Source organism: Sebastes fasciatus, chromosome 4 (genome assembly GCF_043250625.1).
Source record: "Sebastes fasciatus isolate fSebFas1 chromosome 4, fSebFas1.pri, whole genome shotgun sequence".
Classification (NCBI taxonomy): domain Eukaryota; kingdom Metazoa; phylum Chordata; class Actinopteri; order Perciformes; family Sebastidae; genus Sebastes; species Sebastes fasciatus.
In genome coordinates, this window is record NC_133798.1 from 37034266 (window position 1) to 37047726 (window position 13461).

Here is a 13461-nt window from a genome sequence, read left to right on the forward strand (position 1 = left end):
AGAAAGAGACACTAACTTTAAATACAATTAAAAACTTTGAGGATATATTTGCACTTTGTTTTTATTATGGGATTTTAAATTATCATTTACACCGACATGTCAAATAACAAGCTCTAATCACAGTGAAGCAGAGCTTTGCAGCCATCTAGCTGTATCATTTTCACCTTCATTATATGAACACAACAGGTTTCACTATTCAGTCTTTTTGTAACACCTCATTACGCTGCTGTGACAACTAACAAATACAATCCTGCAAACAGAAGATAAATGAGCTCTTCTGCAGTGAGCCGCTGTGCAGTTTACAGTTTGCAGAGGGGGCCGTCGGGGTCGGACAGTCGACGACAGTGGAACTCGGAAAATGTCGACTATGTGTCAACTCTGCAGATGTTGCCAAAAGCTGGACTTTAGTTGATCAAAACAATTTCCTATTCAAGTATTCAAGAGACCAGCAGCCACAGCTGAAAGTGCTTTGTAGTGAATTCAGAGCATGTAGATGTCTAGTCAGCTAAATGGAATTAATCGTAGGGGTGAGCACAAATTATATATATTAATATGCAGGTCTCAATCTTATAGTGCTCTGAGTGGGAAACAAATATGAGATATTTTTGGAGCAGTCAGAGGTTGTGTGCTTACAGTACACTGCACATGACTGACTGCATAAAATAAATAAATAAATCAAACTACAATGAATGATGCCCTTCTGTATGTCTCTTGTATGCAACAAAACAGTGTCATGTGAATATAAAAACATGAATACTATTGATGCTTGTGATTTTTTTAGGGTTGTCAATTGATTAAAATATTTAATCGCTATTAATCGCATGATTGTTCATAGTTCATGATTAATTGTACATTAATCGCAAATTTTTTATCTGTTCAAAATGTACCTTAAAGGGAGATTTGTCGAGTATGTGGAGCATTATTTAGCCTCCTTAGTGATAAACTGGTGGTACATAGATTTCCTTAGGTCTTCTAGTTTTATATGATTGCAGCATCTTCACTCAAACTTTAAAACCGAGCCGGCTACAACCTAAAAATCGCAAGTTGCGTTAAAACAAATTTAAAACAGCAACTGTAATCCAAAACCAACAGACAAAGCAAGAATAATTGCTTTAACAAGATAAAATTCTGTTTAAATAACTCAACAATAGATAATATTTTGAGGGAGAATTCATCAGTTTCAAATCAGAGTGAATTGTACACACTCAGTTATGATTAACCACCGCCCTTCTCACTTTCTCACTCACCTGCCAGTATGTCTGTATTCCTGGCTGCAATGGTCTTAATCTTCACGATGCCAGACTCTGCGGCCTAAGGGGGTAAAAAAAGAGAGAGGAGACATTTAGGTTAGCATTCAGTGTAACATGTATCAAAAGGTGCTGACAGTGCAACATCACTGTGATGGCCACGGGGGGGAGAAACAGGAAGGCCTGTCTGCAGAGAGTAAATCTGTTAAAAACGGGATTCAACTTGAGAAGGATGTGCTAGTAGAAAGTGATTCCCCTAGTGAGGTGTCTGGCAGGGGTGAAATGGTGAGGGGGGGAGGAGGAGTGTCAAGAGACAGAGAGGGCAGGGGGGTGACATGGAGACAGACTAAGTGTGAGTCTGTCTGTGTGACAGAAAAAAGACTTACTGAGCATTTACCAGTCAAAACAGTAGCTGTTCTCATCTTTCGACAACAACCGCAAGCTACCAAAAGCCTGTTAAGATCTTCTCTCCAACCTTTGCTCCTCCTTCCCCATCACTACTCCCTCTCATCCTTTCTACCTAGTCTCAATTTGACTCCTATTCTCTGACTTGTTTTTGTCGTTCTCATAAAGAAAACACAACTTTTCATCCAGCAAATTATCTGATGTATAGAAACAATGTGCACATTTGTACCTTGAAACAACAACTGCTGCAGCTTGACAGACCACAACTACAGTATTTCTCTCCTTTATCAGTCATTTTCAATTTGCATTTTTTGTTTAGCAACTTGATGCTGAGGTAAAGAACATCTGCTAAGCCCACACATGCAAGATAGGCGTACATGGTGAACAAAAGGCAGTCTGTCCTGCCGTACATTTAGCTATTGTTTTTTTTTTATTTCACGCGTGTTATCACTGTTGTTGGTATGACGACTTTGCGAAAATGTAAATTTAATCAATTTATTATTTTATTCTGGAGAAAAAGCTTGCATATTGCAGCTTTGAATTGCAACATCTGGCACATCACTGATGTCAGAGGTGGCAGCTACACCTTCAGCTGAACAAACAGCCAATAGGCCTACCCTTACCTTGATGCATTTTTCATACAGCCACTGCATGATCTGACTCCATCCAGAGCATGCATGTGTTACTAATGACTGGAGCCTCATCATGCTTTAATATCTGCAGCCACATTAATACAGTATGAGCCCAAAGTTAGAAAATAAGACATCTTATCTAATAGTGGTGGAAAAAAATTTATTCACCTATGTATTTTTTTTTAACGATTTTTAAATAGATTTTTTAATGTCAGAATTAATATACAGTATTTGCTTCATTTGAGTCCATATGGTGGTAGAAGGAAGTTGCTGCTTTTATTGTTGTAGTCTGAGTAACATGACGTCATATCCATTCCGTATCCGTCAACCAAAACAAACCGCAGCCGACCGCAACAAGAGAGTACAAAATGTTGTAGGGTCAGCATGGATACGACCTGCACCCTCACATTTTAAATCCAGCGTGGTAAACACTACACATCCAGTAAAGTATGGAAACACTTTGGGTTTCACACACTGCCAGGAAAAGCAGAGCTAGACATCACGGCTAAAGCTGCATGCTAACTCCGTCATGGACAGGAAACGTTATCGTACCGCGGTAGCATGCGGTCAAACCAGCCGTCACTCTCATCTCCGTGGTCAAATGGGCCGACGCTACAACTGTAGAGCACCCAGATACTGACATTTATGGTAAATACAGCCAAACAGAGCTGACAGAAAGCTAGCGATGGACTTGGAGAAGTTAGCGGAAGTATACACGTGTGACTTCGTCCGGTTTTCAAAATAAGATGTTAAAAAAAGGGAACCATATATACAAAACACTCTTATAAATTAAAAGAAAATACCACTAATTTGTGAGGGAAATGTCGTTATTCTTTGATTTTTGGGTTGATGGAAATTGTTTTTATAAATAATGCTGATATATTTGACTTCAGGACAACGTACATGCTGAAAATTGAAAACATTTTAATGTATTAATTTAGATATTTTCCAAAGTAAAAGTCCCCAGTAGTGTATGAGTCAACTTTTTCCCATGGTCAAGTGTTAAGAAAGTTAACAAGAAATCACAATAAATCATGATATTGAATACTTGTAGAATTGCAGTACTTAAAAATTGCAAAACATATCGAACTGGCACTTAAGTATGGTGATAGTATTGAATCGGGAGACGGGTGTATCATCCCAGCCTTATTATCTAAGTGATCATTTCAAGTCTTCCATAGTTAATATTGGGAAAAATGTCTTATTAGATTAATGGAAAGGCAGCAAGACATTCTACCAACACATTTTCTGTGTGTACGTTATCCAAGCACAATGTAATGATCAAGTGGATTAAACACCATCAACAGGGAGAAATAATGCAACTGCCCTTTACGTCAGAGTGGCTGTAATACAGTAACTTTGTACCGCTTTAACATGTCATTTGAACAGCCGCAAGGTCGAGCCACTGTGGAAGTCAACAATTCCTAACCCCGCTGAACAGTCGGTTACCAAGCAACCGCTAGTTAGTGGGCTGGGCTGCTAATACAAACTGAGCTGGCGTATTACCATACAGCTCCTTAAAAAGTTAATCTTCAAAAAAATGCCAGTCTCCCTCTTGTCCTTTGTTCCTCAAACAGAGCCAGAGGTCTTTGAGCCTTTTTTAGTCTCAAATAATTACAACCATGCTGTGGCTACTTTTGGTATTCCCAGAGGCTGAGGCCACAATATACTGTCGCTATGAGGTATAACTGAAGAGACAAGTGCCAGAACTGCAAAGTCTGGGGTAGCGTGGTGAGGTTTTTTAAAGGAATAAACAGCTGAGATGATATTTCCAGGTTCAGCTTTTCTCTTTGCATTGGTCGTTTAAATTTAGACCTAAGTTACAGCTGTGGTCTGATGAGTCTAGTGCTGCAGCGATTACTCGATTGACTGAAAATTAACATTCAACAATTTTGATGAATTTATTCTAAATAGGGCTGTCAATCGATTCAAATTTTTAATCGTGATTAATCGCACGATTGTCCACCATCATTAAATATCTTAAATTAAATTTCCTGGAGGGAGTGACAGCCCTGTTGGTCAACTTTCCTGTTAAGATGCATGTAGTAAACTCTGCCGAGGTTAGCAGAGGTGGTAAGCTGTTATTACTGTTATAATAGTCATGGTGACGGACTAGAATGAGTTGGTATTTGTGTTTTCAATATTCTGTTAATATTTGGGCTGTCGATCGGTTAAAATATTTAAATCGCATGATTGTCCATAGTTAATTAAATTAATTGCACATTTTTTTATCTATTCAAAATGTACCTTGAGGGGAGATTTGTCAAGTATTTAATACTCTTATCAACATGTGAGTGGGCAAATATGCTGCTTTATGCAAATGTATATATATATTTATTATTGTAAATCAATTAACAACACAAAAAAATGACATATTGATCCAGAAACCCTCACAGGTACTGCATTTAGCATAAAACAATATGCTCCAATCATAACATGGCAAACTGCAGCCCAACAGGCAACAACAGCTGTCAGTGTGTCAGTGTGCTGACTTCACTATGACTTGCCCCAAACTGCATGGGATTATCATAAAGTGGGCATGTCTGTAAAGGGGAGACTCGTGGGTACCCATAGAACCCATTTACATTCACATATTTGGAGGTCAGAGGTCAAGGGACCCCTTTGAAAATGACCATGACAGTTTTTCCTTGCCAAAATCTATTTTCGTTTTTTAGCCTCTTTCACGACAAGCTAGTATGACACGGTTGGTATCAATGGATTCCTTATGTTTTATAGGTTCTTACCGCTACAACCTTAAACATTTTAAATTGTGTTAATGCGTTAAAGGAATTAGTGGCGTTAAAACAAATTTGCGTGAACGCCTAATTATCGTGTTAACTTGGACAGCCCTAATTCTAAATAATGTGCTAGCATCTCAAAATATGGGAATTTGCTGCTTTCGTTGGTTTTATATCAATGTAAATTAAATATATTTAGGTTTTGAACTGTTGGTCAGATAAAAAAAAAGTTATTTAAAAGACAGTGCTTTCAGCTCTGGGAACTTATGATGGGCATTTTTCTCAGATAAAACAATGAATTAATCAATCATAACAAATAAGACAGACTCACTGATATTAAAAATGATTGCTAGTTGCAGCCCAAGATGAGTTGTGCTTCAGTGGCTGCTGGTTTTCAGATGTACTCACACCTGCGAACCTGTGAACCACTATCAACGCCTCTATTCCACAACAAAACTATCTATCTATTCTACTGAAACGAGTCACCAAGACATTGTGCAGCCTGTAGCCCAAGTGCAGTGAGAGAGATGAGCAGGTTTTCTCCAATCGACAAGTTATAAATAGTATTTCAAGTCCCCTATCAAAAGGCCGGACTTTGCCAAAGTGGCGACGTATGTTTAAAAACGAGACCACATTGATTGGATGATAAAATTCAAGGAGTATTGAAGGTATTAATCCAGATATTTGGCCCCCAGGATGTTGTTAAATGATGTGATTTACAGGAGGCGGCTGATGATGAGACACAAAAGAGCAAAACTCATCTGTCCACTGCACAACTCCTCAAAAAGATGTTTTCTTCCGCTATTGTATTATCTGTGAGTCAGTCAAATAGAACCAGTAAACCAATAAATGCCTCTAATTAGAAGCAGATTGTGTGGGTTTCCTTTGTTCAGCCTCGAGTGGACCCATATGCTCCATCTGGAAACCAACGACAATGCACAAAACTGTGTCAATCTCCAAAACGTAAATCTTTTGGATACTGACCTACTTCTTGATGGAGTCAAAGTTTGACTGGAAAATCTCAGTTTTTGCGTGTAAACATGTTTTTTTTTTTTTCCAGCTACTTCCTCATAGAAAGTGCTGTTTAAGCTTTCTGTTGTAGACCTTACATCTCTCTGAAAACTGTCAGCATTACGAAGCCACCGCCATGTGGAAGGAAATACCACTGGACTGATGATCTCATTGTAACAGAAAGCAGAAATTCCACCCAGTCCAGTTTATGGGTTATTTTATGATGATGATTTCTTTCACCAGTCTTTCTGAAAAGCTAGAACCTGATCATGGATTTTATGGTCTATTTGCTAAGGTAGTATGGTGTCTATACAATACTACTGTGCTGGATAGTAAAAGTTACCAAGATAGAATTACTATTAGTTTGTAGCATTCAACAACCCCCTAACCAGATACTTGTAGCCACTGGCATGATGTCAAGGCCTCGTGGTTGCTGTAGTTGATTGCTAACAAAATGCTTGTATCCAGCTTAGAATACTAATGCATCTTCGAGGTGGCTTGCAGTGTGTTTATCAGGGGTGGGTCTCAAACCTCAAAGTATTTTTCAGTACCACCCAAAATGTGTCTGTAGCACTGAAAAGCATAGAAAGTTGCATGCTTGGTCAGCTTCTTACGGTTTGTTTACTTGTGGTTTGACTTGATATTTCTCAACGTAGCTCATAACTTTGGAATTTTAGACTATTTAATTCAGGCAGAGTTTTTGTGGGGCTACTTTGTCAAGACAACAATAAACAATTTTGAGAAATTTGGCATATTTGATCAAATTGAAAAAGTTTTTTTTGCAGAAAATATGTTTTTAATAGTCAAACCCAGGTACGGAAAAAGTATTGTTTTGGTATTCGGTATCAAAGTCAGGTGTCGCATTTGCATCAAAACTGAAAAATCTCAAATGATACCCAGCCCCGACCACTTACATATGTATTTATCTACTTGCAATCAGATCTCCTAATACACATTTTCAGAAATGCCATGCCAATTTTTAAAAGGGCCTCAGTTACATCCCAGCACAATGGATTATAGATTTGAGAAGTGAACGACATGCATAAGATATAAGACTGATCTTACCATGTAATGATGTACAGTATATTAATCATTTAATTATTTTCCATGCTAATATTTTAGAATTCTATGGATGCAAACAATTAAAGGTGCTAAATGCGAGATTGGGAGCATTTCTTTTGCCTCCGCACGGCTCTCAAAATGGTGACGACTGAGCCGGTGGCTCGAAGCTAACTGTGCAGACAGCGCTAACTGTGCAAACAACAGCAATGTTGCTGACAGAGCTACAAGTGCAGCAGTGCAGAGTGGCCCGGATATGTCAACAAAGCAAGCTTGGAAAACAACACACACAGCGGGAGAGAGTGACTTCATTCTCTGCTCAGGTAGGCATCTGCCATTTCTGACAACGTCAACAAACACGTCATAAGTCAGGAACTTTGCATCTACGAGGTCGTGAATACCACAAGAGGGGGGCGTTCATGTGGACTCTTCTCGTAAACACAGGAAACACGACCCCATTTGAAGGCACCGATTACTCTATATCTTTACATAGCAAATAGTTGTTTGCTGCTATATTAATGCTCTGGATATCATATAGAGCACCTTCAAGCAAAAATACTGTGACTGCAGAGGGACCGGTACAGTACATATACAATCCTGGTGGACAAAGTTGACTTTAAAATCTCAACACCCAGTTAGTAGAAACTGGTTTCTGCTGTATAAATGATGTCAGAACCAGACCGTATCAGTACTTTAAGTTTTTCTCCGGGGCCTTTTTTTTGTGTGGACATCCTCAAAGCGGAACTGACCAAAGTCTGAGTGCCAGCTCATTCCTTTGAAAAGCAACATTAGTGAAGCTCATCACAGATTGACTTCCTCTGAACTCATGCTGTGAGTCTATAAACTCAGCAGTTTTTTTGGAACTGACTTGGCATATTATGAAAAAGGGGCTTATTCAGTCACAGTTTCAGTGCAATAGTGTCAGTTCACCGAATCCTCACTCTATGTTGCTTGTTACCTTGTCTCTGTACAGCCAGTACATTACCTGTCTAGTAAATGAGCTGTGCTAAGCGATCCATACAAAGGTTGCCCATAATGCTTTCATGAATTCTGCAGGTTTTTCCTCCAAGACAAGCAGTCACATTTTACTGTGCAGTTGACAGCAGCACCTGACTCATCCACAGAGAGAGCACAGGGCTGGCTGCTTGATGTGTTTTTGGTTTTTTTCACCTATAGGCAAAAGCAATCAGCACACAACAAACAGCAACGCCTTGGTGGTTTCACTGACTGCTACTCAATGAAAGAGAGATTTTGAGAGTGATGCTATGATGCAGAAAAATCAATGGGACTCTTCTTGGCTCCTCTTAACCCACAGAGAAACCACTGGCTGCGGCGCAATGTCTCTGTGGGAGATGGATTGGGAAACGGGGGAGGTACTGGAATGTAGATGGGCTGGGAAATGAGGACAGGGCTTCATCGTTCTTCTTGTGCAATAAGGATATACAATGCTTTTATATTAAGTTTTGGAAATTTACGAGCAAACGCGACAGTAATTCATTTAAATTGGCTATTCATCTAAAAGGGGTAAGTGCTGAAAATGTGGAGCTCTTGTTAAATAAACCGAACATCAGTGAGGATTATATTTGTGTGCTATAAACAGGCCCCGCAAATAATCTGAATTCACAACAACGACCACCGGTACTCAGCTTGTTTGCAGCACAATAACATCCCAGCAAATACAAACCATGACGGCTCAAATTGGAAAAGGTTGTTTCAATCACAACACTATCAAGCGGAGCGTGAGCGAGCTCAGGTCGTGGAGGAACATCAAAGTGGATCCCTGCGCTGCTGCGATCCCTGAGGGAAAGGTGTTGATATGGACCCGGGAAACATGGGTGGTGATAAATCAATATTGAAGGAGATGCTTCGCGAGGCCTCGAGGCATGGGCCAGGAAGCAGCCTGAGATGTGAGACCAGATGTACGCTGTATGCAGTGACAGGAACACATAGGAACTGGAAGCTCTCTTCTCTCTCTTACTGTCTCATTGTAATGTTGTCTTTAACCAAGGTGAGACCTGTAGGGAAAACAAACTAAGCCAGCGTAGCCGGATATGTATTGCCCCGCTGAGCTGGCTGGCTGGCTGGCTGAACATTTCCATGGCCTCAAAAGTTCCACATACAGTACAGAGCAGCATTTCATCTAATGACCTGTGTGACCACTGTTACATATGCAAGCAAACAGTGAGCTTGCTATACCTGGGGAATTACAGAGCATTAAGGTAAAGAGGATCTGACTGTGATGGAGTCATATAACATCGGCAAACACTATAGGCGCTCTCTGTGTGCACTTCAGTGGCAAGTAAATGATATATTGTGTCCACACAGTTAGGAAATACAGCGTGGTCAAACCATAACAGAGAGTGAATAATGGAGGTTGTGTTTATCTAGTATCGTATGTCACCAGACTCATGATTCTGTGTTTATCTTTTTAGCCATTAAAGCTGCAGCGGGTCGAATTGGAACAAATATGATTAAAAAATATATCTTTATGACAGTAGTGCATGAGACCGGTAATCTGAAAAAAAAACCATGTGCCTCTGTGTCCTCCGGTGCTCCTAATGGCATCTGCAAGATTTCACAGACTGGAGGAAAACAACCAATCAGAGCTGATCTGGAGCCTTGCTGTCTCTGATCAAATATGAATTAATATTTTGTTACGTTAATGCCTATTTCTCTCCTCAAATGTTTCCAGAAACATCTTGTTGTGCACAGTTTAGCTGTAAAATGAGAAAGTTAGTGACAGTGGAGCCATGTTGAGGAAATACCAAGCACTGCCCACCAGCTGTAGCACAGCCAATACGAACACTCTCTCTCTGAAATGACCTGTGATTGGTCAAAGTTTTAGATTTTTTAAAGCCTGAAAACAGAGCCATGAGGAGGTGCAGAAGTCTAGTTTTCTCTCAGAACACTTGAATTAAAATATGCTGAAAGGTTATTATGGAATTATTGCACAATGATGCCAACAAAATAATGCCTACTGCCACTTTAAATTCAAAGAAATACAATGCATTCCAGATGTAAATGAACTCTGACCCAGCCAGCCCCGTAGACTGCTGAACGCAGATCGCATAATAAAGAGGATTGTGTGTGTTGTTTGGGGCAAAATGGGAGTCATAAAAGCTGGACTGACTCCATGTGAATCTAACAATACACATGCACTGTAAAAGGCCGTCATTGCAGTTCCTTGTACTATTCTGTTCTTAAACTACGCCATGATGTCACCAACGCTGCCACACAACGAAGCCAGTCAGCAGCCGCAAACAGTTACTCATTCCAAGGAACATAAAAAAATAAAATAAAAACACTTGTATGAAATTGCTCTCGGCTGTTGCAAGCTTGTTGTGAAACCGACTTGCAATGTGAGATCCTACACTGATCTATTTAGGCCAAACGGAGGTCTCCTATGACACATTTCAAAACAGGAAACAGGACAACAGAATCGTCCACTCATGAACGCACTACTGCCCTGGTTATCAAAATAAAAGCTGCTGGTTCACACAAATCACAAAACAATAGTTCCTCACTTGTGTTATTTATCTCTAGACAAGCTGATTGTTTTGATTTCAGTTGTGGAAGTTCTGCAATATCCATTTCTGATTTCTGCAGCCACCAATTTGTTTCTAGGTGCTCAAAGCATTGGAAAATGAGAACAACATGTCCAGAGACAATGATATGATTATTAAGGATAAATGCAAAGACCTTATGGTGCACATGTGAGGAAATAGATTTATGTGAATGTGTGTAATTTGGATGAATTGGTATTTTAACAAAAGATCATATATGGGGGACATATCATCTATGGCTGAACAATAATGTTCATGACTGTTGTTGTTAAATACATAATATGTATTATGATCAAGTTTATTGTCTTCAGTGACTACACCAGATGTGGTTTCTACTTGTGTGAGCTTTAAAATATAATATCATGGAATGTAGAAAGGTATGGATATGTACTCAACCATATTAGCTGTACTTTTTGGGAAGCATTTTAATGAGGTTATATGATTTCATGTAGTCTTTAACCAATCAGATTGCTTGGCTAAAACTACCTGTTGTATAGTTGTGGTAAAAAAATCAGACATATTCTCGTGGCAAGTAGCTTTTGAAGGGGTTTATCCCTTTTCTCATTTTATTGTGTCTTTCTTGTCCTGATATTTCAATGATTTTTGATATTGTTCTTGTGGCCTTCTTTTTGCTGGGTCCTGATCCCAGTAAGCCTTTGAGTACTCTTTGTCATGTTTTTGGTTTGTCTGTCTCTTGTCTGTACTCTACCTTATTGTCAATACGGATGCCATCCTCTACTTTTGCTGCAAAACAAATCCACCTACGGGTACAAATAAAGTCACCTGAACCTGAACCTGATAATGTGACTATACAGCACCACTCTTGCAATAAGTGGCCAATAAACTATACTTTAAAGTGGCAGTAGGCAACAATTTTTTTACAGAGATGTTATATGAAAGGTATAATTTATGATAATGTAAAGACATCACACATTGACACACAAAAAGAGACGCATTGACATGTTGTCATTGAAATAATATGGTACTATAGCATGAGAGGCAGAGTAAGAAACTTCTCAACCAACAAAAGACCAGCATAGAGTTGCATGCTAAATAAGTTATTATATATGCATAACAGCAGCCTTTTAAAAAATATTATAGCCTATATATATGGCCTATATGTGTGACATTATAGTCAAAACTAAACAACTGATTTCAAAATTCTAACATGCTATTCTTTGTTCATTCGCAAGGCCAAGGACTACCTAAGCGAACAGCCGACCATAGGAGAAGATGTGACCCCTGCGACACCTCACCTGAGTCGACCCCACCTACACCCCTACTATGGCTACCACTCTGTTCTATAGGCCCCACTGAAAGATGGTGTACTTATTTTTTAATTTACCTTTATTTAAACTTTTTTTGTGGTGTGTTATGAATGTTTGGGATTGTCATCTATATTTTTGAATGTAATAAAAGTATTACCCAAGTGAGCTGAAGTTTTTTACTGAATGGTATTGACACTGGCAGTCGTGAACAAAAAAAGCAGGTGGACATCCATCAATGGATTTATTTTACAAAAACAATGGCAAGAATAACAATAAGTAAAATGTAAATACACTCCAAAAATATCACATCACACACAATATCACAATCTTTGATCTAAAAGGTAACAGAATGCAGCTGCAATTTGAAAATATAAACATGCCAAATACCTATAAATTACAGTGCTCATTTTGCCCACATATTGGTGGGGGGGGTCAGGGTATCTGTCCCTAATCCTCCAGACACAACAGCTTAGAATTACTGTTCTGTTACCCCGCCCCAAGGCTCCATACTGCCACACAACAAACTGCCGGTAAGCAGCATACCGGAACGGTCTGTTGTCCTCTCCGGGATTGGGTATGTCCTGCTGAGCCCTAATGTCGTTCCAGATCCTCCTGGCCAGGCGAATGACACCCTCATGGAGGATGTCCAGGTCCACATGAGGTAGCAGGGAAATGCAGTCCTGTGGTGGCTGGCCACAGCACTTTCTTTCCACGTCAGTGGGCATTTCCCTGCACCTCATGCAGACACACCTCAGGTTGATTGGGGTCCTGGCCAGGAGGACCTGGTGGAGGAGCGCTGACCATTACATCAAAAATGAGGCTGGGATCCCTGAACAGACATCTCCCCAGAAGCTCCTGACACTGCTGCAGGCTCAAACACTGAATTCTGGCCTAGAAAGACAGTAGATCAGGGAAAATGTCTTACTTTATTTATGAACAATAATGATCATAATGTGGACATAAAGTATGGACATGTTATATTTTGAGATACCTGTTCATCTGATATCCGTCGAGCTTGTTGTTGTTGTACTCTGCTGAAGTCGTCTTCAGCCAGAGGGTCTTCAAGCTGACTCTGTCCTCTCCCCCGGCCAGACCCTCTGCCACGTCCACGTCCACTAGCTCGCCCTCTTCCTCGTCCATTCGTAGCCGGCTGCTCCAGGACATAGTCAGGATCTGACTCGACGGTGCTCTGTTAGTAATAGATATGTAACAAATGTAAAATTACCTATTTTCATTATGAATAACATGGTCATGGTTTTATTTATTTTCAGATGTGTAAAGTTATCTATACAGACTAAAAACACTAAAGTTAGAAAGATAGCATTACTGAAACTTGAAGAAGCAACTGGCCGTTGGCTAACGTTAGCCAGCTAGCTATGATATAGACTGAATAAAACATTGGGCTCCGTTGTTTCTAAAGTTTAGCTCGTCATTTCGTCTAGAAAATAAACAATTGCTTTTATTCGGTCTATAAACGAAACACTTCAAATGCAGCAACGTCTTACAATACTTTAGCTTTTGTTGACGTCGGTCTCCAG

The 13461-nt window shown here is 39.7% G+C and overlaps 1 protein-coding gene across 2 annotated transcripts in view; it reads right to left on the minus strand.

Annotated features, from left to right (window-relative positions):
* mon2 (MON2 homolog, regulator of endosome-to-Golgi trafficking) overlaps nt 1–13461 on the minus strand; it is a 58397-nt gene that overhangs the window by 40704 nt on the left and 4232 nt on the right. For both annotated transcript variants that reach the window (XM_074633988.1, XM_074633987.1), the window contains exon 2: nt 1248–1311. In XM_074633988.1, coding sequence (XP_074490089.1) covers nt 1248–1311 — 64 coding nt within the window. The remainder of the gene's footprint in view (nt 1–1247; nt 1312–13461) is intronic.